This window comes from Kwoniella newhampshirensis, chromosome 6, assembly GCF_039105145.1.
Source record: "Kwoniella newhampshirensis strain CBS 13917 chromosome 6, whole genome shotgun sequence".
Taxonomy (NCBI): domain Eukaryota; kingdom Fungi; phylum Basidiomycota; class Tremellomycetes; order Tremellales; family Cryptococcaceae; genus Kwoniella; species Kwoniella newhampshirensis.
The window spans coordinates 1,417,214-1,444,813 of record NC_089960.1 but is presented as its reverse complement, the minus strand read 5'-3'; the positions used below and the strand labels follow the sequence as shown (position 1 = coordinate 1,444,813).

General features: G+C 51.2%; 8 protein-coding genes and 1 non-coding gene across 9 annotated transcripts; 4 read left to right on the top strand and 5 right to left on the bottom strand.

Moving 5' to 3' along the window:
- Positions 1–767: 767 nt before the first annotated feature.
- IAR55_003692 (uncharacterized protein) lies at positions 768–3,514 on the bottom strand (the record flags this gene model as incomplete). The annotated part of the gene is made up of 4 exons (XM_066946798.1): positions 768–837; positions 895–1,342; positions 1,393–1,991; positions 2,046–3,514. 4 exons carry the CDS (start codon positions 3,512–3,514, stop codon positions 768–770), a joined length of 2,586 nt encoding a protein of 861 aa, XP_066803190.1.
- Positions 3,515–5,656: 2,142 nt separating this feature from the next.
- Positions 5,657–8,714, bottom strand: IAR55_003691 (leukotriene A-4 hydrolase/aminopeptidase; the record flags this gene model as incomplete). The annotated part of the gene is made up of 18 exons (XM_066946797.1): positions 5,657–5,707; positions 5,763–5,875; positions 5,939–6,103; positions 6,149–6,248; positions 6,315–6,380; positions 6,435–6,637; positions 6,724–6,756; positions 6,814–6,897; positions 6,958–6,971; positions 7,027–7,091; positions 7,144–7,200; positions 7,263–7,354; positions 7,414–7,502; positions 7,568–7,617; positions 7,675–7,782; positions 7,958–8,236; positions 8,313–8,393; positions 8,475–8,714. The coding sequence occupies 18 exons, from the start codon at positions 8,712–8,714 to the stop codon at positions 5,657–5,659; spliced, it is 1,890 nt and encodes a 629-aa protein (XP_066803189.1).
- Positions 8,715–9,392: 678 nt separating this feature from the next.
- On the bottom strand, positions 9,393–11,417 carry IAR55_003690 (uncharacterized protein; the record flags this gene model as incomplete). Its single annotated transcript, XM_066946796.1, has 2 exons — positions 9,393–9,437; positions 9,510–11,417. 2 exons carry the CDS (start codon positions 11,415–11,417, stop codon positions 9,393–9,395), a joined length of 1,953 nt encoding a protein of 650 aa, XP_066803188.1.
- Positions 11,418–12,137: 720 nt separating this feature from the next.
- On the bottom strand, positions 12,138–12,230 carry IAR55_003689. The gene has a single exon. It is a non-coding gene; the product is annotated as a tRNA-Pro (tRNA).
- A 496-nt stretch (positions 12,231–12,726) lies between these two features.
- IAR55_003688 (uncharacterized protein) lies at positions 12,727–13,962 on the top strand (the record flags this gene model as incomplete). The annotated part of the gene is made up of 6 exons (XM_066946795.1): positions 12,727–12,903; positions 12,974–13,033; positions 13,094–13,157; positions 13,271–13,568; positions 13,708–13,866; positions 13,938–13,962. The coding sequence occupies 6 exons, from the start codon at positions 12,727–12,729 to the stop codon at positions 13,960–13,962; spliced, it is 783 nt and encodes a 260-aa protein (XP_066803187.1).
- A 533-nt stretch (positions 13,963–14,495) lies between these two features.
- On the bottom strand, positions 14,496–16,772 carry IAR55_003687 (uncharacterized protein; the record flags this gene model as incomplete). Its single annotated transcript, XM_066946794.1, has 10 exons — positions 14,496–14,732; positions 14,794–14,962; positions 15,012–15,129; positions 15,180–15,408; positions 15,467–15,578; positions 15,630–15,731; positions 15,795–16,053; positions 16,116–16,291; positions 16,373–16,620; positions 16,749–16,772. The coding sequence occupies 10 exons, from the start codon at positions 16,770–16,772 to the stop codon at positions 14,496–14,498; spliced, it is 1,674 nt and encodes a 557-aa protein (XP_066803186.1).
- A 560-nt stretch (positions 16,773–17,332) lies between these two features.
- IAR55_003686 (uncharacterized protein) lies at positions 17,333–20,658 on the top strand (the record flags this gene model as incomplete). The annotated part of the gene is made up of 13 exons (XM_066946793.1): positions 17,333–18,005; positions 18,059–18,366; positions 18,420–18,486; positions 18,541–18,587; positions 18,650–18,809; positions 18,853–18,947; positions 19,000–19,145; positions 19,204–19,407; positions 19,467–19,592; positions 19,665–19,817; positions 19,896–20,015; positions 20,079–20,364; positions 20,434–20,658. The coding sequence occupies 13 exons, from the start codon at positions 17,333–17,335 to the stop codon at positions 20,656–20,658; spliced, it is 2,610 nt and encodes an 869-aa protein (XP_066803185.1).
- Positions 20,659–23,203: 2,545 nt separating this feature from the next.
- IAR55_003685 (uncharacterized protein) lies at positions 23,204–25,507 on the top strand (the record flags this gene model as incomplete). The annotated part of the gene is made up of 6 exons (XM_066946792.1): positions 23,204–23,389; positions 23,468–23,594; positions 23,650–23,739; positions 23,792–24,598; positions 24,653–25,212; positions 25,271–25,507. 6 exons carry the CDS (start codon positions 23,204–23,206, stop codon positions 25,505–25,507), a joined length of 2,007 nt encoding a protein of 668 aa, XP_066803184.1.
- Positions 25,508–26,157: 650 nt separating this feature from the next.
- IAR55_003684 (uncharacterized protein) lies at positions 26,158–27,457 on the top strand (the record flags this gene model as incomplete). Its single annotated transcript, XM_066946791.1, has 3 exons — positions 26,158–26,244; positions 26,363–26,928; positions 27,037–27,457. 3 exons carry the CDS (start codon positions 26,158–26,160, stop codon positions 27,455–27,457), a joined length of 1,074 nt encoding a protein of 357 aa, XP_066803183.1.
- Positions 27,458–27,600: the final 143 nt, after the last annotated feature.

The following is a 27,600-nucleotide window of genomic DNA, read 5'->3' as shown; positions in this document are numbered from 1 at the left end:
CCCAGGATTGTACGGACCGGGGCAGAAGAGAGAAGGAGATAAGCAAGACAAACCTGGACGAGTTGCTACCTGGACGCGTGCGAACTCTGTGGGAGCTGACGGAGATCAGATACAGGTGGTGAGTGGGCGCTTCCCGCAGACTTGGTCCCGTGCTGATGAACCTGGCACTAGATCCGCATATTTGGCGAGGGCTTCGAGCATCATTCACGGGCATATGGTGTGACTTAAGGGATACTACTGATCGTAGGCGAGCACTCATGCATATGTCTGCAATTGCGCGTTCAGTTGAATGGGTTTTTGGGCTGCGGCGCGTTCAATAACAAGAAACCGAGGAAACATTAGAGTCAGTATCGTCGGTCCGTTAAAGTATACATGACTATCTCTACTCTTACGAAACTATCTACAACTCCATCCCCCCCCTCAAGGTGACACTTCGACTAGGAAAGACTGAAAACGGATCGACTTGATCATAACATGAGAGTGTATGCTAGGTATATCTAAATGAATAGACCCTTTGGCCTTGGCGCAGCTCTAGGCTTGGGGCAACAAAACATGGGGTCTCCGGGATACGAACAGGGCATGGAAGCGGAAAAGCGGGTTGAACGAAAGCATATGATGTAAAGTGATGTGATGCGTGCGGAAGCACAGACCGATGGTGGATGTGAATTGAATGAGAGTAATCGTTTTTGTGGTGGGTGGCGATGTGATCGGACGACGCATGGGGAGATGAACGATCGTGGATCTGGTCGCAAACCCTGTATCGTTGTCTACGAGAAGTACTGCGTGTACTGCCTGCTGTCCTCGTGGATCGGCATCTCCAGCTTGAAAGCGTTCAGTCTAGGAACAAGGCAGGGGTCAGCGTTGCCTTCGGAGTTCGCATATGTCATCACTCACTCCTGCTTGATTTGCGCTGCAAGGGTTGCATTGAGGAAGGAGCAAGTCGCAGGCTCCGACCTTCGATCGTATAGATCTGCACTGTAGGTGACATATACCGCGCATTCCGGTGCCCAGACAATCTTCTTTCTGGCTGGCACTGTCATGCTCCTCGCTTGCACGGCAGGCTTGGACCCCAAGGACAGCGTCGGAGCGGATGTGTTTCCTCCCGGATTCGAGTATAGCCCTTCAGCTGGGTTCGAAGAGGAGGGTTGATCAAACGGCGAGAAGTTGGGTGAGAATGGATCATACGACTCGTCGATACGGGGTGAGGGATGAGCGAGCCCGTCCAATTGGATCGGGTTGGAAGGCGGAAGCAGGGTAAGGGGGCCTGAACTCGGGACCGCATCACGAGTAGAGTTTGATCGTTGTCTGTTGAGCAATACCTCTTGCGAGTATGATGATTTGGCTGTATCAATGTCAGCACTGCTGATCGGACGTGAGTGATCGGTAACTGACCTTTTAAAATGCCCCTCTTTGGCACCGCGTTCCTGTCGATATAGGCATTGCCCCAAGTCGCTTGGAACTCTGCATCCGCCTCATCTGACAATCTCGTACGAGCCAAGGTCATGGTGACATCCTCCACCGTCTCACCATCCGACGAGTCGTCCTCACTATCGTACTCTTGCTCTGTCACTGCGACAGCGTGGACAACAGTTGGCGTCTGTCTAGGTTGCACGCGGACGACTTCGGGACCGTTGTGGTGAGGTGTGGGTACACTTGAGATACTGGGCAGTTGACTTGGCTGTCTTGTTGTGGTATTGTTATCCCATGTCGGCTCACCAGAGACCTCGGGGGTTTTCGCTGCCTCAGCTCGAGATCGAAGAGTATGTTGTCGGGCGAGCTTCGCGGCGGGTGTCAGGCCCGCCAGACCGCGATCGTCATCGTTGTCGCTATTAGGCTTGGTGGGCTCGGCGACAGCATGAGACACAGCTGCTGGTGCCGCTTCACCCTTGCCCTTCTTTTTCTTGTCCTTCTTCTTCTTCCCTTCCTTCTCGGGTAACGCCGCGTCTTCATCCTTTGGCTTATCCTTGAACATCCTTGAGATGCCCATGAGACTGTGAAGGGTCGCTGTCAGCTTAGGTAGCGATGGTCAGGTAGCCAGTACTCACCTGTTACGCCTTGCCAATTTGCCAAGACTGCCCATCTTCCTGATCATCATACTCGCGGAGGACACGGTCGAGCTGAGCGATATATTGTCTGTGGACATGTCCTTCATCCGGAACATACTCCTCTTTCCCTTGCCTTGATTCTCCGCGGTCGTTGTCGCTGTCCTCTCGGTTTCTGCGAGACTGATTTCGCTGCCCATGGCGGCGGGATTGAGAGTGAATGGTGCTGAAGGAGGTGGTAGATTTTGCGGCGGCGTGACAGGCGGTGTGGCAGATCTCGTAGAGGTTTCGGAAGGTGAAGCAAATGTAGGTGGAGGGAGAGACGGTTTCGCTGGCGAAGCGAATCTCGGCTCTTTCTTTGCATCTTTATCGAGTGCCTTGCGAAGTCTTCCCTTCAAGCCGCCCGATTTGACCATTTTGTCGGTGGGTTCAGGTGCTGAGGAGCTCTGAGAGAGAGGCGAGGGTCGTGACGCGGAAGGAGTGTTGGTGGCATTGGTGATGGGACCGGGGTGGAGGGGAGTAGCCGCTCGGACGGCCGGTGCTCGGGGTATCGGAGAAGCTGTTCGAGACGATGGACTGCTGTCCCTCCCGGAGGTCTCACTGGAAGACGAATCAACACGAGCATGGGTGTTGATCTTTGGTGGCGCCACGGTCGAGCTCGCCCTCGAGTCCACGCTCGAATCGCGCTTGTGCTGGATCTCAGGGATGACGGGAGGGAACAGTGTGGTAGGAGTGGACGCTGGAGTAGCTCTCGAGTCCAGTGCTATAGGGACGGAGGTAGACCTAGTCATGGTAGACTTTGCTTGCTCTAAACCCGAGGGCATCGACGAGGACCGAGGAATATCTTCTCGGGATGGTCGTGAAGATGGTCCACGTTTGTAAGGATGGAAAGATTGCGGTTGGTTTTGCACCTTTTGCTGACCCTTCTGTGCTGCCTGTTGCTGCTGTTGCTGATAAGCCTGATCAAAGTAGCCTCCAGTACTTCCTTGTCCTCCTGGTCCCGAATCTGTCCGCCTCCTCTCATTAGCCTGGTGGTCTGTCGAAGCGGGCGGAGTCATACCACTGGGGGGAGCTCCACCGGCTACCGACGCCATCACCATGTGTTGATAAGCGTTCGCCCATGCAGCATAGTCCGCCTGCGACTGCTGGAATCCTTGTTGAAAGACTGGTTGATTGGGGTAGGAATGGAAAGGAGGTGTGTAGAACGCCGTTGCAGGGACAGGGGTTGTGGACCAAGCCTGAGGTTGAACCGAGTACATCTGACTGTGGGACGGGAAGTAAGATCCTGAGAAGGGTTGATTGTATGGGGAGACATTGGAGGGGTTGGAGTTGGTTCGAGTGTGAGTACTAGGAGCGTCGTAAGGAGAAGCAAAGGGAGGTGTGGAGCGTGCTCGATTGGGTTGATCGAACGAGGGTGTTCTGTCCATCGATGGACGATGGGCTGGAGGTTGCATATGAAGCGCCGCGGCCATGGTGCTAGCTTGGAAGCGTCAGGTATGGGTTGCGTCGTAACGATGAGATCAAAACAGACCAACGCAGCTGTTGACGGAAAAGGGTCCGAACTCACCGTCGAGCAGAAAACAAATCAACGTTTCATCCAGCAATTGAAGATTTGCAGTCCTGTGAATGTTGGTATCTGTTTGTGTAGTCAAGTTCAGCGGTATATTCAATGGTGACGCAGAGGCAAACAAGCAAAGCTAGTGGGTTATGAAAGGTATGAGTAGATTGACGAGCGAGAAGAGGATAGCATTGAAAATAGACAGAATTGATCCAGACAGGGGAATGAAGTGTTTGGAGCAGTGGAACAACGGAGCGTGCACACGGGCCACCACCCGAGACAAATATTCGAGGTGATCGCTTCCGTTTGTCTTCCTCTCGCTTTGAAAGGGTGGGATCAGAAGGATGGGGTAGAAAGTCATGTCGAGCAATAACTGTTCTCACTCACGGATCCTGCTTCGTTAACGCTTTATCGCACCAGGTCCGCCTTGTGATTGATGGATGATGTTCCAAACGTGTTGTTATTCTGCTCGAAAGTAATCCTTCTATTTCTCTTGGGGTGATTGGCCTGCTGCGGTCTATTGGTGTAGTAACGTGAACAAGTGTCAGGGTATCGTTTCTAAAGGAGGAGAACGAGGAGAGGACGTCGTGAGGAGGCGACGTGACACGAAAGGCGTAGTTATGTGTGTTGAGGATGACAGGTTGTGTGGTTAAATCGACCTCGGCAAATATCTTGTTTGGAGGGGTAGGGAGATGCTGAATAATAGGGGAACAAGAATACGGGAATGAAACGAAAAGATAGGGACAGCGAGAAAAGCTCAGAGCAGGATGGACTGAATGAACAAGACAAGAAGGGCGAACAGAAGAGATGAAAGGTGATGATCTCGCACTGACCCAGGGGAACTGGTAGTGATGGTGAGATGAGGGATTTCGATGCTACGCGTCGAGTGAGAAGCGATCGCGATGGTAATCACGCACGGACCGCACACACGCTCCTCAACGGAGACGGCAGAGCTGTAAGCAAAGGGAAGAACGATGGGGGAAGTGAAGAGAGGAACGAACGAAGGATTGTCAATCAACATCCCTTGCTACGGCTTCGGTCTCGGGCATAATCCGGCCAAAGCGCAAACAGAACCAGAGTGAAGGAAAAGGATGGCTTTTGCGAGACGAAACCCAACAAGAGTCTCCGACGCTGAGGCAATGGTGACTGGGGCATGACAAGGATGTTTAGGCTCACCTTCTGTATCGACACTATAATATCCTCCAACAACGTTACAACCGTTGTTCACCAAGATCAATCTTCCAAAACACCGCACTGTCTGTTCTCGCTCTTCTCCGTTTTGCGAAATGCCCGGTGTGTCCCGTTCTCTTTCGTTCGTTCCGTTACAGTGTACTTGATGCTCTACTCGGTCGCGGTGTTGATAACAGGTGATGGTGATTAGAAACCTATTGAGAGATGTGACCACGGTGCGTTGACAATGTAGACTGATCACACTCTGTTCAGACTGTTTTCGTGCAAGTTATTGACGTCTTTTCCTGACCCAGTGACCCCGGTTTTCTGAAGCGTTTCTTACGGGAAGAATGCTCCGAGATGCCGTTATGATCAAGATGCACCTCACACTACTCGTACTATACTGACGGAGACACACACAGCTTTTTGGGTTCGTGTCCATAGGAAGAGATTCATCTATCAACATCGACAGAACATCATGCATACGCTCGTCTCACCGCATGTCTTACCCACCCACCCCACCCCACTCACGAGTGACGCTCACATAGCTCGCTCGAGCCAATTCAAGCAGACTGGCCGTATCATGCGTCTCCGTTCCCACAGCTCTTCCTAGTGACCTAGTGACCGTGAATCGAGCGCAAGTTTTGGTATTTTAGTGTCACCTTGTCTCCGCTCTGCTCTCTCACCCAACCCACGTCATCCTGTGTTAGAACGGTTGCTTTTTTTGTGTTTTTGACCCTGAAAAATCATGCGGGTGCCCACTACCTCGACTGCCAGATGGCATGTGGCACAAGGAGAGATGAAAATAATATGGCGTGATCTTGCAGCTGATGTCCAACCTGCATTGACAGTAACCATCGCGTTTCACATCTGCGCATCGGACTATCTACAATTCCATGTCTAGATCCTTTGCGATCATCTTCCTTGCGATCGGGTGCTAACGTGATGTCATTCATATCAGCGGTCTTCTTGTCTAATGAGACCACACTCACGTAAAAGGCTGCATGTTCGCGAAATGTTTTCCTGGCCAATTCGGGGGTCTGCTGGTTCAGAAGTCGGAAGATGGGGCGACAAAACTTCATCCTCCCTCGACTGATGACCCAGCCTGTATAATTGTAGATATATCTGTGAGTGCTTGTTTGCATTGCCATACGTCAAGCTCACGTACCGGCGGCATCTTCGGCATACTCTGGACCAGACTTGAGAGCAAGCTCGTAAAAACGCAAGCGGATCTCAGCGCTACCAGTCTTCGCGAAGCCGTACACATCTCCGAGAACCGCTACAGTCTTGACGGGGAAAGTCTCGTAGGTCTGAAGTTTGTCGAGGAAGACGACTGTGCAGTATCGTTAGTCACAGGAATCAGGGCCGGAACACTTACCTTTCTGCGTGGCTGAAAACCTTTCCACATCTGTCGCCGAGAAAGACGACAAGTCGTCGGAGTCTCGCGCCTCGTCCCACCTGACTGCGAGCTCATAACACTGCAGAAAGACTCGTCGTCAGTATCACTCGGTGGGACTGGGGAAACATCGCCATAGGTAACCCACAGCTTTAGAAAGGGTATCGTCATATTGCATGTCGACACACAGGTCTTCACCGGCTCCATGCAGCCACTGAGGAATAAGTCAGGTTGATCCGAAGCCTGAACATGACGTCTTGCAACTCACTGCATCCCAGTCCACCTTGCCGAGCTTTCTCACGAATGCGGATCCTCCTTCTAACTTCCCAAAGTAGTCGAACAGATGGTCTCTCCATTGATCCGTATCAATCGAGTATCCTTCGAAGGTCTTGACGTAGTCCCTCATATATGGGAGGAAGACGTCTAGACCGCCAAGAATGCGCTCAAGATACAGGAGAAGATTGGCACCCTCTGCGAAGGTCAGCGGTTCATATTAGCGTTTTAAAAGCTCAACGAAATGTCGCATGATCGGGTGTATGTGTACGGTGAAGACTCGCTTTCATATGCGCATTGCCCGTAGCCTTCGTCGGCTGCGTACGAAGTCAGAGAGGTTGACGTCAAAGTAATAAAGAGATCGTACGACTTACGATCTTCGTGCTCCTTATATTCCGCCACCAATCGCTGAAAGCGCGGTTCGAATCGCTTGAGATCACCGACCAATGCTTGACGTCCTACCAGACAAAAGCGGTCAGAACAGCCGCGCGAGAGAAGCGATCCGTTTGCAAGCTTACCTACGATATAAGACCTGCAGTACAAGCATCAGGAAGACACTGTGAAGGCGTTATATGAACGGAACTTACAGCTGTCGCGCAGGTTCACCGTATATTTTCCCGATGATCAGTCGCTCCGTGTATGTGGTCCATCCCTGGATGAAGGTCAGCAGCTGAGCGATTCACACTGATGTTTCGGGCACTCGCTTCATTCAGCCAGAATTCTCGTGCCGACTTAACACTGATCCCATTGCCGAACCAGGACTATCTCGTATGCGATGGTCAGCGATGCTGTGGAAGGTATAGTCCGTTCGTGGCCGACTTACATGACTGATTTCATGAGCGACGACATCGACTTGACTTCTATCTCCAGCGATAAGAGTGGGAGTGACGTAAGTAGTCACTGGATTCTCCATGCCTGACACAATACAAGGCAGATCAGAGCCTTCTGACCTCTGTCGTATAACATCGACTCACCTCCGTAAGGAAAAGACTCGGGAAGGAGAAGCACGTTGTACTGGCCGAACTTGTACGACGAAGTCAAATCTTCCGCAGTGGCAACAAACCTGAGCACGGAAGTATCAGTACGGCATGCCATGCTTCAAATGTTGATCCGGACCAGGGGAATTACCGGGCAGTGTCCTCCTTGAACTCCCATTCTGCGGCGTCGATGATACCAGGCTGCGCACAGAGAGTATCAGTCAGCCATCTCCCCATTGCAGTCCATGCTGTACGTACCTCAGTCCACACACCGGTGGTCCAATGTCTATCCTCGAGCTTTTCGAAAGGTCTGTAGACGAGTTCGCCAGCGGCTACAGCAATAAGATAACTCGGAATTCGGACAGTCTATTCAGCGAAAAGGTGGTCAGCGCGGAACGCTCCTTTCGCAGTGCCGCCATTCACTCCGTGAGCTCTTTCTTGTGGCCCAAGATCAATATTGTCACTGCTAGCTCATGATGTAATCCAAATGGGATACTTGATACATTGTCCGCACTCCCCATCAATACCTCAGCCTACTCACCTGCTCGTAGGTGAATTGCCTGAGACCATCCCCAAGATCCACTACATCCTTCCTCAAGCCGGACAAGAGGACCTCCAGACCCATGCCACTCTTAACCTTCGCTCCATAAGTCACCTTGACGGACGAAGTATCCTGACAAGGGAGGAGGGACCGAGCATGAATCGCTTGACATTGGGAGAAGAGGTAAGGGAATTTGCCGGATTTGGTCTGGTTGGGTTCTAACCACCCTACAGCGGTGCATTGGGGTGTGGTTGAGTAGATGACCCTGATGATAACAGTCTAATCACATAATTCAGATGTAATTAGCATCTTTGACGACCAGGCCAGTACCATGACTTCGGGTGAGCTGACGAACCTCGCCTTTTTTCACCGGGTTGGGAAGAAAGATGCGCAGAGCTTCACCCATCGCGCCGATTCTCTCATCGAGTTTCCATGACTGCCGTTCCCAGAGCAATGATAATTCGATCATAGGACATCAGCTGCGACATTGTCCAGCCTTCACACCAGATCAACTTACAACCTTGTCCCCCTCAACCTCCACCTCCTTGATATCCAGATAGCTACTATCCAAAACTACCTCCTCCACCCCCTCCTCATCGCTGACCTCCAGCTTCAGCGTCGAACTTCCCCAAATGATCTTCTTGGACCAATCGATCGTCCAGTCGAGGTCAATATGTCTAGTGACGATAGAGAGGTAATTGGACAAAGTCGCGAGATCTCGGTCCCGAACTTGGGTGAATAGGGGTGAGAACGACATGGGAGGCAAGTTTAGCGTGGATGTTGGTTCAATCTAGAAGTAATGGATATCAATCTCAGTGGAGACAAGCCCAACGCTGGAGTTGTATCGGTCAGAGTATGGAGATTGATGGTGGTGAGATTTACGCCTCGCTGGCCTCATGCTGTCTTTGGGAACGTAGTCAGTATAATCTATGATCTATACGACCCACGTGGAGCAACACAGTCCGTAACGTCGACCCTGAAACGAAAAGTAAGTTACCAGTAATTGGACGTGTGTGAATTCACGACATAATCAGATTGTAGAAATGTATGGCGTAAATATGTTATGGTATAGTATGTGATGGGTAGCACAGGAAGGAAATAAACAGACTATGAGGGAAACAACATCGCTATGAATGACAGTGAGCAGGCACGATGGGGACAGTCCGCGAATGGATCACCAATCAAGCGGTCGTTCTGCGTGGGGAGGCAGGTGCAGAGGAAGAAGAAGACAATCGTCTCTGGCGTTTGATCTCGTGTGTGTCCTTGCGGACGGTTGGGAACACCATTCGACCGGTCTCTTCCCACAGCTGCTGATACACTTCAGGTCGGATTGTGATGAACAGATGCAGATGAACAGCATCACGAAATGTTTCCCTCATCATGAGCGCCTTTATGTACATCTCGATACCATCTATAGCCTGGACGAAGCTCAATCTCATTCCATCGCTGTAGCCGTTCCTGCCAACCATCTCTCGAGTTCCTGAGGAAAAAGATAATCGATCCAGATCAGTCCCCAAGTATTCTGCGATGCAGTAGCACACTTGGCACTTACAGATCTTGGTATTCCACTTTTGGGCGGTCTCGAGCCCCCCTCTTCCTGTCCCGGGGTCAGATCGATCCCTCTCATTCTTTTCGATATCGGTGTCGGTCTCGACTTGTCCCCTTTCCTACCCACAATATCGACTTTGGAAGAATCGTGCTGCTTAGACCTTGCACTCGCGCTCGCGCTTCGTTGGGTGTGCGACAGAGACGAAGTGGAGATATTGATTGATCTCGACTTCAGGGCGGTGAAGGACAGAAGATTGTTGTTGGAAGGGTAGGAGTCTTGGGCGCGAGGAAACGGTTTCGTCTTCTTCTTGATCTCGTCGTGGGTTCTCATGTTTGATGGTAGGATGATGTCTCGAGGACAAGCGATGGTCGGAGTGACGTCGTTCGCGAGAGAAGTGGAGGGAGAGATCAGGTCGACTTGATCGTGAGATTTGCTAGGTGGGCTAGGAAGTTCGGGAGAACATTGTACTCCGATACTCGCAAAAGGATGCTTTCCCGCTTCTATCGTCGGCGTAGATGGGTCGAACAAGAGTGAGTCGCCGGACCAGGCGAGATGCTCGATAGATGGCGCAGATAGGATGTACTCTGTGGTTGGGGAGTAGGACATGAGAGGTTTGATGGTCGGCTTGGCACTTGATCGAGTGGGCGTATGAGGTATTGGCTCGACGGAAGACGACTCGGAGGATCGTTGAGGCGCGTTTGCAGTGACTGAGGGCTCGAGATTGGGCTCGTTGAGAGCTGTAGCAATCTGATTCATTCGGATCTTCACTTCTCCACCTGCTTTTCGACCAATTTCCTGCTCCTTGCCAAGGTCTACGTGGTCGTCGTCTCTTTCACCCTTTTCATCTGGTCTACCTTCAGACTCAATCAGAGACGAGGGGCAATTCACCGGCCCGACATCTGACGAGGAAGACAGTATCACACTAGGCGATCGATCCGTGTCCTCGTCTAGAGGGATGGTGGAAAGCAATACCATACTCGCTGCGAAAGAGTTTGGTCTCGACCCCGTCCCATTCCCGCCATCCGCATAGAAGGACGATATCGCCGACCTGGGTACCGAGGGCTTGATACCGCGCCCATTTCCTTGCACGAGACGGGTGGACGATGTGTTGGAGACGAGTCGAACGTGATGACCCAGCGTTTCGAATGATATGCTGGACATGAGTGTTCTTCCGTTCTCGGTCGAAGAGGGAGGAGGAGTGATGAGAACTAAGGATGTTTCGTCTTCCGTAGAAGGTGAGGAGTTGCTCTGTCGAGCTGAAGTAGCTGGTCGTTGTCGTCTGGGTGGGACAGGACCTCTGTAAGGGTGAGGGGTGGTAACTTTATCGCTATTGGTATCGGAATGACGAGGATTCATGCCGCTGGACAAAGCAGCGACTTTTGCTAGCCATTCTCTCTCTGCCCTTCGAGCGGATTTCACACTTCCTCGAGAGGGTGACTGGATGGAAGATGTGGAAGTGCGTTGCTGAAATGAAGAAACAAGATTTGGTGGTGGATAAGGAGGAAGAGGACGAGGGATTGAGTGATCAGTGGGACGATACGTCGTCTTTATCTCGTCAGAAAAGACACCAGCTTCCGTCTCGGCTTTCACGACCAGCGCTTCGAAAGTCTTGAAAGCGTCGGCGAGGTCCATTCCTGCAGACTGCTTCGACACTTTGTCATTCGGACGAGAGGACTTCACTCGTGGAGGAGGATCATCCTCGGCTCGCTTCTGTGATAAAGAGCGAAATATACCCACCGCGGTGGACGACTTCTTGGTGGGAAGAACAGGAGCAGAGTGGGGAGCACGGTAGTGTTTCGACAAGGTGGGTCGGTGGAATGGATCTTTGGTTCCGGGACTCGACGAGGAAGGCGTACGGTGTCGGTGCTGTGGAGAAAATTCGCTCTCGAGTTTACCTTGAGTCTGACCCATCTTGCAGACGAGATGGATGGTTGATTTAGGTGAGATATGCGAGTCAATGTGAAGTGGTGTTTACATGATCAAGTAAACTCAGAGAATCAAGCTATATATACAAGTCTGTCAGAACCTAAACGTGTTTACGATCAAAAGTTGAGTGGACCACACTCATACACACATACACATACACATACACACCGTACATTGTATGTACCCCGGTGTATCGGACTGGTTTGAAAAAGGGTTGTTTATGAATCTTGATTGATTGCGAAAGGACGTGTATACAATGACGCTGGCCATACATCAGGAAGAGCGACTGACGGCTCAATCCCTTGACACGAGTCACAGACCGCAGCGCCGAAGGGATCGTCCAGGAGCTGTGTACGGTCATAGTCAGATTGTGTGTCAGGGTGCTTATTGTTGAGTATTTGCGTGTTTGCGTTTTTGCGTGTTGGTCTGCTATGCTCCCAATGATGAAACGTAGAAATCTGAAACATGAAACACGCAGCAAAAGCAAACGCTTCCTCCGTCAAGGAGATGCCCAGCCACGATCCCCCCCTGGGATTGCATCGCGAACGAGTCGACCTCTGCCGAGTTCGTTATGTGCTCGAAGTAGTTCCGCTCGCCACATGCACGATCACCAGACTGCTATACGCCCTGCAAGTCGACGTGTCAAGAACATCTCCGGGAAGATAGGCGTCCGGCGTGAAGTAAAGCCCAACAAAAAATTAAAAATGGGGGTCAGCCGCGGATCGAACGCGGGACCTCTTCAATGAAGAACCTAAAGCGGATCCCAAATGAAGCGCGATACCACTACACTACAAACCCTTCGGGATTTCCGAAGGATCCGCTTTTGCACAATATATGAATGTTATCGTTGACAGTTGAGGAGTAGAGAGCTGCGAGGGATCGTTCGGGTCGAGGTGGAAAGGCGGGACGTGTGAAGGACTCTGAACTAATTGCAATTCTGCAGAAAGTGAATCATGGAAAGCCGCGCGACACAGGTACACCGACCGAACGACGTAAAAGTTACAATTGCAACACAGAGTTATCAGATTGGTCCGATCGATCATCGGTCACATCCGACGACACTCTCATGTGCCCCGCGTGCGACTTCTATTGAGAGCATGGAGGATCTGAGTGATCTGCGAGCAGAGACCTGTGGCTGTCACTCGATCCAGCTGCTGGTATTTATCATTCCAGCTAGTACTCTCATTCCTTTACCTTCTCTCTTCCTTCCTCCAGTTTACTTGATTAAGTCGGCCCATAGGACTCGACGACTTGATAAGTCTATCCCGCATAAGGAACCAAAACTTCCAATCCAATGTCCAGAGAAGAATCTTCCCCCCTCCTCCCTTCTTCGACCCGCGAAGTCGAACCCTCTCCCGACAGAGCAAGCACCGCAACTGCCGGAGGAGCACCAAGCGGACCTGTGGGGTTTGTGAAACAATTGGATATGATACCCACCCCTAGGGATAAGCTGGCTTTGGGTCTGGTCTACGTGAGCGGGCGAGGTATAAGGGCTATGATCTAGATGGGAAGATATGCTGAACAGGCTCTCGGACGTACAGGGTGGTATTGCGCTCTTCCTGCCTCTGACTTGGTATCTCGTCTTCTCGGGGAATGTCAAGGTGAGACCCGCCGCTTCTGTGAAATGATCTCGCTGACTAACTTAACTTTTGCCGTCACAGGAGATGGGATGGTTTGCAGTCCATCCGCCAATGCAGAGTCTTGCCATTACCGCGTTCCTCCTGGGTAAGTCGGCCTAGTCTCCTCGTCACTTCTCCGTAATGTAGCCATCACCACAAGCCATGGTTCATTCTCTCTTGCATTATGATTACTGATACCAATGCGCCCCAACTACGCAGGAGTCACTCCCCTCCAACCACCTCCCTCGAACTCTGCTACCCGCTCTAGCCGCTTCAAATCCCACCAGAACCTCATGCTCCTTCTCGCCCTACCCGCACTGGCCATCGGCTCCGCCGCCATGATCTACAACAAGTACTTGCATGGCGCTCAACATTTCACCACGTGGCATAGCTGGTTTGGATTGGGGGTCGTCGGGTGGGTCGTCTTGCAGGCGATCATAGGGGCTTCGAGCGTTTGGTTTGGTGGCAAGGTGTTCGGGGGTGGGGAGAATGCGAAAAGGGTCTACAAGTATCATCGGTAAGTGGAGCGATAGAGATTACATCAAGACGAACTGTCATTCCTTTCACTTCAATCTTGATCGAAGTTCAATCTTGTATCCGGCGGGAGCATCTGTGAGGACCGACCGACTCGTGCTTATCTCAACAATCATTCGCAGTCTCTCGGGCTATCTCCTCGTGACACTTTCTCTGATCACGGTCAACCTCGCGGGAATCTACTCGACTTGGGCTCAAGGTCGCGGTCTTCATGCTCTGCGTATTGTTGCATTCTGGGTTGGACTGCCAATGATCTGGGTAGGCTTGACCATACGCGCGAGGTGAGTGGATCCGTCTGCGTATTTGGAAGGTCTAGGAAATAGTGTCGCTGACCTTTTATCGTCGGAAATAGACCTAGCAAGATGAAGATCGTGTAGAATGATGATGCACACGGTCTCGATAGCGTACGAGCAGGAGTGAAGATCTGATAATGAAGCCTGGTTGAGGTAATTTAATCGAGACGGGATGGAAAGGTAATTGGGTATGATATTGGACATGCACCAAATCACAAATCTTACAATGATATAATGCCCTCCCCGCCTCAATCAACCTCACGAGGGAGCCGAGTAGACTGTCGACCTGTTCTGATGCACATCTGTATTCATCCGCATCTGTGGAGGGAATCACAGAGGCCTCGATCGTCTTCGAACACATAAAGCTGACTTCATTAGAACTCCATACAAAGTACATTGCATAGAGGAAAATCAGGTATCATGTATTCATGTCTGACGATTCAAGAATGCCCTATATCGAATCATACGCCAAGACCACCTCCGATTACAGCATGCTCCTTCCTCCCCTGCACCCGTCCCAGATATCCTTTATTTCTCGATAGTGAAACTTTTGCATAGTCCTCTCGACGAACCCTCCTCGATCCCCCTCAAACCAGCTCATAGTCTTACTGCTGTCTCTAATCCCTTCCGCCGATTGGCTCATACTTCCAGATCCTAGCCATGCAGTCACCACTTCCGCTCGCGAGGTAGCCACCACTCCTAGCCAAATCGATCGAGATGACAGAGTTCTTGTGCCCTTGCAGCATGAGTTGCGCTTGACCCGATGCGATATGCCAAAATTGGATCGAACGATCCTTCGAACCAGAAACAACCCATTGTCCATCCGGTGAGATAGCGACGGAAAGCACATAGTCCTGTTTGAATGCGGGGTTCAGCATGACCATATGCATGTGTTTCCGCAGCCGAAGAACCCACCTTGTGCCCGTTCAACGTTGACTGACAGGTGCCAAGGTTCTTCTGCACGTCCTTGGATCCTGGAGGCAGCGACTCCACCTCCCGCTTTGTCGCACTGAGATCCCAAATTCGCAATGTTCGGTCGAGCGATCCAGACACGAGGCACTTGCCATCAGGCGAGAACGCAACGCTGTAATATCGTCAGCTGAAGGTCTGACCGCTGACGGCATGCTGCTCACCTGTACACAGAGTCTTTATGTCCCTTGAGCCTCTCCACTTGCTGACCGGTCGTCACGTTCCACACTCGAACCATCGTATCCAGAGAACCGGCAGCAACGAGTTTCCCGTCCGGTGAGACTGCGAGATCGATCAGAAACGACCCTTAGCGGACGAGCAAAGCGACTCACGCGCAACAGATGTGATACCAGCATCAATCGGTCCATGCTCATTGTGAATGAAGTCCTCAATCCTGAGGTCGAAGACGCAAATTCCCTTCTCAATGTCCCAAATTCGCGCAGACTTGTCACCAGAGCCGGAGACGAGGAATCGCCCATCTCGAGAGAAGTCAAGGGAATAGATCTCCTGCATATGACCTTGGAGGAGATGTCGGATGCGTTTCTGTTTGATGTCCCAGATCTGTACGAGACATCAGCTTGGCTACTCCCCATCGTCTTGCAAAGCAACCAGTACTCACTCTGATTTGTCGATCCTCAGCGCCAGTTGCGAGGAACTTCCCATCGGGACTGAAACATATGCTTCGGATGTAGAGGTCACCAGTACGGTTGGCTGCTTCATCTTGCAAGGTGCTACGAAAGGCGTCAGTGAGGGTTTGATCGCATAGTAGGGATCGGACTCACGTCACCCTTCCACCAGACTTGACGTCGTAGATTTGCGCTGTCCGGTTGCATCCCGTCGCGAGGTATTTTCCGTCATTTGAGAACTTTACACAACACACAACGCTATCACAGTGTCAAATCAGCTTTGGATTTGTTCGAGTCGCACCAGCTGCCTTCGTCACTCACGTCTCGTGTTCAAGAGTGTGCACTAAAGCCACGTCCAACTGCTTCCTCATTTGACTGCTCCACATAGCTTGCCAATCACCTCCCTCCTTCTTCAGTTCACGGGAAACGTTGTCCGGATCGAGATCGGACAGATGGACGGGAGGGGAAGGGGGAACGTTGGATGGGACTACGGCACGGTCTCGTCCTCTTCGCTCGCGCTCTCGGTCAGTGGAGCCGGCTCGAGGACCGGCGACACCGGGAGGAGGGTACGGTGAGCGAGCTGCAGTGTGCCGTCAGCGTTCTATAATTCATTCATCGAGCCGAGAAGAGAGTATCACTTACATCCGCCAGGTTCTCCGTTGAGAGGTGGTCCGGGAAGTGTGACACCGTATGGAGGCCTGTCCTCGGCGCCTGGTCTGGGTAGCTCGGGTGGAGAGGTCGGTGCGCCCCCTGAAGGTCCTCCTCCTGGTCCTCTAGCATCCAACTCCTTCCGCAATCGCGCGATTTCTGCTTCGTACCTGAATCCAATACTCATCAGCTCACGTTTGGCAAGCCGGGACGCAGAGGGAGAGACAAAAAAATATTGAATGACCACCCACTCATTCCGAATCTTGACGTGATTAGCCTCCAGTTCGTAGAGAGACTGCCTGATCATGCCCAACTCATTGATCTGCTGTTGTATCTTGGCTTCATATTCGTCCCGTTGTTGTTTCCATATGTTACCATCCGCGCCGACTTGCTCAAACTCGTTCTTGATCAGATCGAAGAATTCACCCAGTCGCGCCGAGGAAGAAGCGGACAGGACGCTGGGTTGAGCGGGTCCGCTGGTCGGAGGGAGACGGTGGTGCTGCATCATTTCGACAGGTCAGTATAATCGATGTATCGTCATAGAGACAGATGAGACAGAAGGGTTGGTGGAATGTAGGTCAACTTCTGAAATGAGAGAGCAAGGAGAAGGAGTATATCCAAGCGTACATTGTAGATGCCGGGCGGTTGCATGTTGACAATGGTTTTGACGTTTCAGATGTTGCGTCGCGTCCTTCCCGGTTGATTTGAGCAGGGACTGGAGTTTCGGTCGAATGGCACAAAGGTTGAAGGGGGTGACAGGAGTATGTGTGTGAGGGTGGTATGAATGAATGAGCGGTGTTGGAATGATGGATGGATGGGATGTTGATGGAATGAAGGGTGAAATGGATGGGTGGATAGATGGGATTGGAATGGGATGTGTTTGATATGATAAAATGAGGGGATGGTATTATCATCATTGCCTCTTGTGTTTGCTGCATCCAGTAATAGGATATTATTATTGAGCGTCGTCAACCTCAACCCACACACAGCGTAGCATTTGCTCCGATCAGGTACCGGTTACGTAAGAGAGGGTTGATGTTCAAACAGCTTATTTGATCCCGGCCATTTGCTTTCTCTCCGTGTGGGATTCAGATCGCGTCGAGGTCTGATTTCATGACAACGGTGTAGGATATTCAATGCTATCACCACCTCTGTCATTTCCTCACTCGTTTCATCCAGAGGGGCCAGGGTCTCGCCTCGATATCCCGCCAATGTTCACACCTCCCAATCCTGCATCCCCCAACCCACCTCCTATACAGTTCACGCCCGTTCCATCCACCTCTCGTCATCATCGTCGCCTGCCTGCCCGTTCATCCCTGTCCAATTCGTTCTCATTCGCCCCTACCGCACTCGTCGACGCACCGCCGGGCGATGTCTCGCTAGAGAATTCCGAAGCGAGCTTCTCATTCTCCCATCCTGCACGAAGAGCAAAGCCGTCAAACCTCACCTTCCTCTCTTCGGCAGCACTGAGTCATGCGGCAGAACAAGGAAACAGAGGGATGGGACAGGTCTCGCCTCGGGTGAGACCCAGTCCGAGCGGATCAGGAAGGACGAGCAGTGGCTCGAGGACGTTCATCCCTGATATGGGAGAGGCAGGGAGGAGGACGAATGGTCATGGCATTGATGGCTTGGCAACTACACGAGTGAGATCTAGGTTGGGCGAGGAGTCTCCCGCACGAGAGAGAGTAAGATCGAGACGGACATCGCCCAGGAAGCGTGTTCAAGGTACTGTAAGGAATGAAGAAGAAAGCGAAGAAGACACTGAGGAGGAGGGTAGAACGTGGAGCATGGTTGATTCCATGCGCTTATGGAGGCACGACGCTATCATGCAGCACCTCTATGAGACAGCGGCTTTTTGGGGAGACAAGATCCTTAGCTGGACAGGTGAGCTGGAGTAGTCACGAGCTTGAAGAGACCGAGCTGACTTGGATCTGCAGCGGATCCCAACGACGCCTTCTGGCTTGCCCAGACACACTTTCTCACCGGTCATTATCTTCGTGCAGAAAGACTCCTTACCGATGCTCTACCTCCACCACCGAGAAAGCCGCTACCGCCACGAGACATAGACGAGGGCAAAGGCAGATCAGAGGATGAGGACGAGGTAATGAACGGACATGGCCACAGCGATCATAACAGCGGTGCTGCAGGATTCGGAGAAGGATCAAACGGTGTGAGCGAAAATGCCATGGGACGAAGACTGGTGGATGAAAGTTTGGCATGTCGATATTTGGCAGCACAATGTCTGGTAAGCTCCATCATCAGACCGCTACATGGGGGACGCTGACAGCTTGGGTGAAGGTGCATCAGGAGAAATATCACGAAGCCCTCGAGCTTCTGGGAGAGTCAAATCCGTTCAGGGAGACAGGTATGTACGGGAGAAGATCGTCGTAGCACTGAATCGCTGAAATGACACATCAAGGTATAGACCCAGGGCCCGATCAGCCGAGTCAAGACGAGGGCATCAAAGTGAGTCTCTCGATAGGCTTCGCTTCGCCATGAAAGCTGATCGATTATCTGAACCGTATCAGCTTCACTCCTCAATATGTCATCTCCGAGCACTTCTTCATCTTCGATTGTCCTCATTCGCGCTTGCCAAAGAATCGTTCATGGAAGCGCTCATGTTGGACGTGAAGAATTACGAAGCGTTTCGGGAACTGGTTGAAGGTGGTATGATGTCCGAGAAGGAGGGTGAGTGATACCGAAAGGGCCCAATTCCGCTAATGTCTTCTAGAATGGGAGTTTGTCCAAGGATTGTCATATCGCAAGCAATTATCAGAAGGTGACGCGAACTTCGTCAAAATGATGTATATGACCAAGCTGAAGAAAGTAAGTGTGGACTTTTGATCAACGCTGCGGCACTGACGAGACGACACTGCAGGAGACGCACGTGCGAGAAGTCACCGAAGCTCGAGAAGCATTGACGCAGCGATACGGTCTTGGGGAGAACTGTGACGTCCTTGTGGGCCTCGCGGATGAACTGTACGGGAAGTACAAGTGGGAAGAATGTTTCGTTGTGACTTCAAAGTGAGCCGCATTCGTTTTGCTGCGACTTGAGGCTGACAAATAAATCACCTCTCTTCAGGATTCTCGCACGAATACCAGGTCATCCCACGGCGCTCCCTCTCCACCTCGCCTGTATGCATCACATTCATCGGTTACGGTCTAGCCTCTTCATGCTGGCCCATGATCTTGTGGAGCAAGACCCGCAAGCGGCCACGACTTGGTATGCTGTGGGATTGTGGTATTTCTCGGGAAAGCGCTGGGCGGAGGCGAGACGATATTTCAGGTAAGCGTGCAGCCACGGATCATGAGCACGATCGCTGATCGATCATTCGACGTTGTTAGCAAGGCCAATCTCATTGATTCGAGGTTTGCTCCTGCTTGGATTGCCTTCGCCCACTCCTTTGCGTACGAGGGTGAGCACGACCATGCCATCACGGCGTACTCCACTTCGGCAAGATTGTTCCAAGGGTGAGTCAAACCCAGCAGAAGGATAGTTCCTTCGCCTGACGAACAGCTGACCAATCTCGTCTTTCGCCTCAGATCTCATCTTCCACTGTTGTTCATCGGAATGGAACACCTTCAGCTCAGCGCGTCGCACCTTGCCGAAGAGTATTTCAGAGCCGCAGAGGTCATCAATGCGTCTGATCCCTTACTGCTGAACGAGCTAGGTGTTGTTGCTTACAACAAGGAAGAGTGAGTAGTTTATCGACGAAGCAGCGCTGTAAGGTCTGTGAACATGTACCGTGCAACCAAGGCTGAATCAAGACTTAGCTACGAACAAGCCGCAAGCTATTTCAGAAAAGCATTAAGAGCCTCATGGGACATGCAGGGCGTCAAGTCGATCTGGGCTGTGACTTACTGTAATCTGGGCCATGCCTATCGCAATATAAAGTGGGTCCATGCGCAGATTGCAGACAGGATACACTTTGGCTGACGAACCTGTGCTTCGACTAGGAACTACGATAGAGCCGAGCACAACTACCGTCAATGTATGCGTCTGGACCCTACAAACGCGACAGCGTATGCCAGTCTGGGGATGATATGGCAACTACGCGGAGATATACGTGAGGCCATCAAAGTGTATCACCAAGCGTTGAGTCTGGGTTCCCAAGATCCCATGGGGACCGTGTTATTGGAGATGGGTTTGAGGGAACAGATGGAGAGTCTTGATCCGACCACATTGCCCGGTCTACCTGGACAGTTAGGAGATAGAGGCTTGGATCCATTTGCTGTACCGAAGGTGACCTGTTATCTTCTTGGCAACAAAGGCGTATGGAAGCTGATGTTTTGACTCGTTTGTCGCGCGTAGGGAAACGCGATATTCGGTCCGTTACCTGTCGAGCTGGACCCGGCGACCCTGGAAGATGCGGGTGGGGAAAGCATCATCCATCCACCAGGAGCTGTGGTCGATATTGCCTCTACGTCAACTTCGTTCACGACGTCCCTGGCTGGCGCAAAGAGGGATCAGACAGAGGTCGTGTATGATGGGGAGGAAGTCGGCGAAGGGTCAACTATGGATATTGAGGATGATTAGGATGAGTCATTTCGCAGCGTGTCCTTGAGGACATGTGATGTAACGCATAGCATATTACGATTTGCGCAGACCGTTGGAGCCAGATGAGGATGCTTGCTGTGGCGGTGCATGAGAGATGGCGAGGTAGAAGGCTTGCGATAGGAGTGCACCAACGGGTCTAAGGCATTCATTCGTACGATCAGCAGAAACAGTTATATTTAGGCTGGGATAAGGTCTCGGTCCCGCAGGAGGAGAGTACGTAGGTGACATCGATGGCGATCTACAGCTGTAGATGGACGGATCAGATTCTTTGCTTGATTGATCACAGCGGGCCAACAAATGGGATGTGGTTGGATGTATGGATAGGCCCAGCTCAGATCATAGTGTCGGTGAATCTTCATTGTATGTATGATGCAGAACGGCAGCTCTGAATCCCTCAGGCATCTTTGATGCTACTGCTACCACTACTCATTGCATGAAACGGAACTCATGCACCCTCTGCTCGCTCATGCAGCTTGCAGAAACGAAAAGGGTGCCTACATGTACCCGGCTGCTCGGAAATTCCGTTCGTTCTGTCCCTGGCCAGTGACGACCCTACACTGTGTTCCCGTGTTCCGCTTCGATTTCGGAGGGGCACCTCGATGGAAATCTTCGAATGCGTCGTAGAAGGGGAATTGGACACGCAAAGAAGTATGATCAGCTCGGCGTATGATTGTACACACACGGTGGACGAGAATTTTCCGGCCTGCTTGAAGCTGTGGGATGCATGATCTGCGGTGGGCAGATCCGGAACTGACCCATTCGCAATCCATCACCCCTTGGATGGCCGAGCGGCAGTGTTCGCTTTCAATCGTATCCATACATGTGCGGCGCGACGCGACGAGATGGCTTCCCGGCGGAACAGATCTGAACACAGCCGAACAAACAAACAATACATGTCTATTATAAGAATGATCAGATCTGAATCGTCTTGACTGTTTGAAGGATCTTTACGATGTTGACATCTGAATGCGTCGGTGGCCAACGGTACCAATGGTCTCATCAAAAGGAGTCATCTAAAGCTAACAACGTGTTTCTGTTGTGTACGGATATATCCTATTAGTAGTAGTCTGTAATTCCCCCTTGTAATGCGTCATCAGAAGAATCAAATACCGCAGACCTGACACTACAGCGACACCCGATAGCCAGAATCAGGGACGAAAAGAGAGGGAGATGACCCTTATTAGAGCTGACCCTAATCTAGTAGACGCCGGGGGAAAGGAATGGGTTCTACCGCAACAGACAGAAAAATAAATAACGAAACACCAGCATCGCCTCGTTTTCGTTACGATTGCTTGTCATTCATCATTCCTCAGTCCGTAGCAGCAGTCCCTTCCTTTCTTTTCCCTTCCTTTCCTATCCGTCCATCTCAAACTCTGCTTGTCTTGTGATTGACGCTTTCCCATCCCCGTTGCTTCGTCCGAACAGTATCTTTGACTCCTTCCCACATTCTCCATCCTCCATTCTCCATTCCCGCGGACCAACAACGACAACAACACACCCCCAAGCAACGTTGGAATCGGGACGGGATCAATCGCACTTTCTGCACAGCATACATAGCACCCATCAATATTTATAACATAACATAACATAATCGTCTCCCTTGGAATTCCAAGCAGCACAGCACGCACTCTCCTCCCCTGTATCTTCGTCTCGTGCTCCCTTGGACGTCTTTTTTCTTCCTCTTCTGAATAACGGGAATCGACAAACGTGATTCCTACACAAAGCCAAAAACACAACCACAAGTCAAAGTCGACTTTGCATCTATCCATCTCTTCGTCGTCTTTCACTTTTCATCCTTGCAACCTTCAACCTTTCGCGACCTTGTGAGATCAGATCGGTCAAGATTCCAATCTCGTTGCGGTCGAGAGAGAGAGAGGTAGTTCGATTTCGTGAGTCACAGTTTTCGTTCGTTCTCGACCGATCGACATCATAAGTAGTCGTAGGTCTTTTTTGGGTTTCGGTTTGACCGGTCACATTCCTCTCTCCATCGCAATTTCGTTTTTGCCATCATACGTCTTCCGATCTCTCATCATCATCTCCTCTCCGCGAAGAAGCATCAGTGTGATTCACGCACTCGACGCAAGGTGGTCTCCGCACACTTGTCATTTCCGCCCCCTCATATTTCAGTCCATCATCTTTCTAACCGTTTCCCAATCTGCCTTTCAACAAGAGTAACATCACTGACTTTTTACGCTTTGTCCCTTCGTCTAACCTTACTTGCGCGATCATCACAACGAACGACCTCATTCCACCTTGCCACCCATTCCTGAACTATATCCTTATCCCAACGGCCACTCTCACATCTTTTGACCCTTTTCGCCACTCCTCGCTCGACAACAGACCAATTCAACACCCTTAGGCACTTTCCTTTCGTCTTCTTCAACCCTCCAACCTTCCTTTCAGTTCCGCCTTGCACCAAACAGTCCGCAGTTTGTTCTATCCTCGAATTGCTATCTTTCTCTTTCACACAACAGAGTCTGGATTGTAACCAGTGACTGTAATCTTTTTCGACGGGACCTGCACTATGACATCCATCAACTTTACATCACTGTTATCCCTTCTTCCTCTGCTCGCCCTTGCATCCGCTTTCCCTTCACCACCCATCGGAAACCCCACATCAGAATGGTCAATAAGCAAGCGGGATCCTAACGGGACCGTAACACCGCTCAATTTCGAGGCGGTGGGAGATACCGGTATCAGTGCTCAAATGGTAAGTCCTCCTAGCCTCCGTTGTTCACCGTTGTATACGGTTCGAAGGCTTGGACGCTGATCGCGGAGCATTTCGTAGATGTTCGTGGGCAACAACAAGAAGATCTACATTCTTGACAAATCTGAGAACAACCCGGTCATTATCAACGGAGAGTTTGGTACACATCCCGCCTGGGCTGTTGAGTACGATTATCACACAAACCAATGTGAGTGATGGAGCGACTGCTGCAGACGACCAAGCTGATGTGGGACATCATCCAGACCGTACGATGGACGTGTTCTCAAATACCTTCTGTGCTGGAGGTGCTGTGATGGGTAACGGAACGTGGGTAGTGTTCGGTGGAAATCAGCGTAAGTGCACATTTTTGTGATGATCAGGTTCAAAGCTGACGACCATACGCAGCCGTGACAACCGATGGAATAGCGACCACCGGCGAAGGTGCATACGCAGACACCGACGGTGGAACAGCTATCCGAATGCTCAACCCTTGTACCGACGAGTCATGCGAATACATCCAAGGATCAACCAGTTATTCCACAGCACAGGACACTGGAGGATGGCTACAAATGACCGGACGACGGTGGTATCCCATGGTTGAAGAGCTCGAAGACGGATCATTGATCATCATTGGTGGTGACAAGAATGGTGGTTACGTCAACACTGTCGCTCAAGATAACCCTACCTACGAGTTCTTCCCTCCTCGTGACAATGACCCCGTCAACCTTCAATTCCTGTCTGATACTCTTCCAGTCAACCTCTACGCCTTGACATGGTTGCTGCCTTCCGGTCTGCTTTTCATGCAAGCGAACCGGAAAACCATCCTTTACGATTACCACACTCAAGAGGTCACAAATCTTCCCGACATGCCCCACGCTACCCGTGTATACCCAGGCTCAGCTGCGACCGCCATGCTTCCTCTCACTCCTGCCAACAACTATACTGTCACTCTCTTGTTCTGCGGCGGGTCTAACCCACCTCAATGGGGTAACGACGGAACTGCTGGTTACAACGTGACTGCGGTGCCCGCGGACAACACTTGTGTGCGAATCAACCCAGACGATCCCAACCCGCAGTACGTCGACGATGACTTCATGTTTGAGGGCAGAAGTATGGGACAATTCGTCATGCTTCCTGATCAGACCTTCTGGATGGGTAACGGTGTTGGTATGGGAACTGCCGGCTACGGTAATGACCGTTACAGTGTTGGCCGTGAGTGACAATGTTTCGACTTGTGAATCATCAGCTGACCTCTTTGCCGATCAGAATCATACGGTCAAGCTCCCGTCTATATGCCCGCTATCTACAATCCCAATGCTCCCGCCGGTGGACGATGGAACAGAACTGGTCTTGTGGCCAGCGACAATGAGCGAATGTACCACTCCACCGCTGTGCTTCTTCCTGATGGTAGTATTTTCATCGCCGGTTCCAATCCCAACGCGGATTTCACCAACGATCAATGGCGAACTCGTACCGACGCCGAGAGGTGGTATCCCTGGTACTACAATGAGGTGCGACCCACTTACTCTGGCGCGCCCGCCAATCTCTCGTACGGTGGTGCTTCTTTCGATCTGACCATGACTGGGACCGACGAGGCGACCGTTCAGAACACCAAAGTCGTCCTTATCCGAGGTGGTTTCAACACCCACGCCATTGGGTTCGGACAGAAACTGCTCGAGCTGGAGACTTCATACACTATCGACATGAACACCGGCAACGCAACCTTGCACGTGTCTCAGCTTCCCGGTAACCCCGGTCCTACTCTCTTTCAGCCTGGACCGGCGATGCTGTTCGTCGTGGTGAATGGCGTCCCAGCCGAGGGAGAGGTGAGTGACACATACTTTTTTTTTGTTTGTGACGATTTGACTGATATGCGTCCCGCAGTTCGTCATGATTGGTACTGGTCAACTCGGTACTCAGCCTACCACAACGAACGCTGCACTACCCTCCAATACTGTTTTGGCAGTATCCGCTACTGCTTCGCCTTCGGAGACCGGCCGCGGCTCCAGTGCCAGCTCGTCTGGTGGTTCAGGCTCCTCATCAGCCGGATTGCAAGCTGCGGTCGCCGGCGTCAGTTCTGTTCTGATCGGTGTTGTCTCATGTTTCGCTCTTTTATCATGATGAACGAGGACAATATCCCGCTCGTGATTCGTAGCTCAACATCCAACAGTTCCCATTGCATTGTCCCCCTTTCCTCATATCTCTAGCATTGAACCTCTTATTGCATATATGGTTGACTATCACTCAGTCGCTTTTTCGTTTCGACCCTTTTTCAATTTGTCATGACCATACAATAGTCTCGTTACGGACTTTTCTCTCATATGCTTCATGTGGCGTGAAAATGGACTTTTCTCTATATACTTAATTCTCGCATGTTTGTGTTGCCTATATATCAAGCGTTGGACGAAGGGAATGTGGACATTCGAGTCGATAGGAAAAGGTTGAAGAACACGGCTTCTCATCACATACACACATGGACATTCATAGTTGATGATGAGGATGATGACGATGATGCATCGTATCATGTGGCCTGGTGCGAGGTAGGCCCGAATTGCGGTGGCAGGTTTCATCATTTGCATGGGTCGAAGAGTTGCCGGAGTGGTTGCAAGCAGAAAAGTCGTGACGACATGACTGGATGGTTATTGTTGTTGTTTTGGGTGAAATGACCTACGCTTGACTTCGGGATTGTCTTGGACATCGTACACTCTGACCACGAGATGAGGAGCAGTGTGATAATGGGACGATAACGATTATCGAGTCGACCACGCACCATGCCAGTATGCACGAATTGTGCTTTTCCTGTCGATCACGTATATACGACGTACAAGACGAAATCGAATATCCGACTGGGTGTCTGTGTGAGTTTTGTCGTCGCTTTCGTTCGGAGTGGTGATCCTTTTGTAGGAAATTGGAAAAAAGGAAAGAATGAATGAATGAATGATGTCTGATTTTGTTTTGTGATCTCGACTACTACAGCCTCGATGCGATCGATTCAGCGATCCGTTGATCGAACATCCGGACCTTGTAATACTCCTCGACCTGATCTTGTTGAAACCTAGAGTATTCCTCCATCTACTTTTCAACAGAGGATCACCACCTTTAGATGCGAGTCCCAGCGCCTACGCCAACGCCAACGCCAACGCTGGCGTGACCGAGACCGAGACCGAGACCGACATCAGGACCGATGCGACCAGCACAAGTCGTACCAAGAGAGATATGTTGCGACGAGAGGGAGATGTCGCGAGGAAGAGGAGATTGATAGAGGATTTATGGGTGTTAGCAACGATAAGTGTCTTGGCGGAAACGGCTGCCCGAATCTTACCGTCGAATTCCAACTCGGACTCAACTCTGGATCTTGGTCTAGATGTGTTGAAAGTGATGAGAACGATAGGAGCCGTGGTGATAGAAGGATTGGCACAACATCTTACTACGATGGGAATGGTCTTGCTCGTTTTGAGATGGGAGGGATGGTATCCCCCTTCTGGGTCTCGGCCTATGGATGCCAAGCTAGCCGATCCAGATGGACGGAAAGTGAACTTCTTGTGCGTCCGTTGCGTCTCCTCAGACTCTTGATTCCTGATACCGATTCGATCTGTGATGACTAAAATATCATTTAAAAAGCTGACCTGTCGTGTGCGTATTGTTTGCAGACCACGCCTAATACCACTTACACTCCTCTACACTTCCCTTCTTCCCCTTCTTCTCCGATTGATCCTCTCAATATGGTACACACCTCCCCATCCCCCTCCCCCTCCTCCTGCTGCCTTCCATCGACATCAACATCTCCCCTTGTCTTCTCATACCGGCTCGACCTCGACACCTCTCCTTACCCTTCTTTCACTTCCTTTCTCCGTCCCTCCGGAACTTGTGGATGTGGGATGTGTGGCAGTCAATATGTGGAAAGGGACAGATAGGATATGGGCAGGGACCAGACTGTTAGGTGGTATGAGTGCTGGGTTCGGATTGAGAGTCCTCTTGCCGACCAAACCGTGGGAAACGACAGTGACGGTCTTGGCGGGATGGATCGTGGCTGGATTAGTAGGAAGAGCGATAGAAGAAAGATTGAAATAAGATTGCCGTCTGTAGCTGTAGCTGAATGTGATGGCTTGTATGGTCGTACGTGATCCTTCTATCGTATGTTCGAAAACACTCGCTCAAGTCCAAGACACCCCATCTCGCAAATAATCGGCGTAGCACTTCATGCATGTCGTATA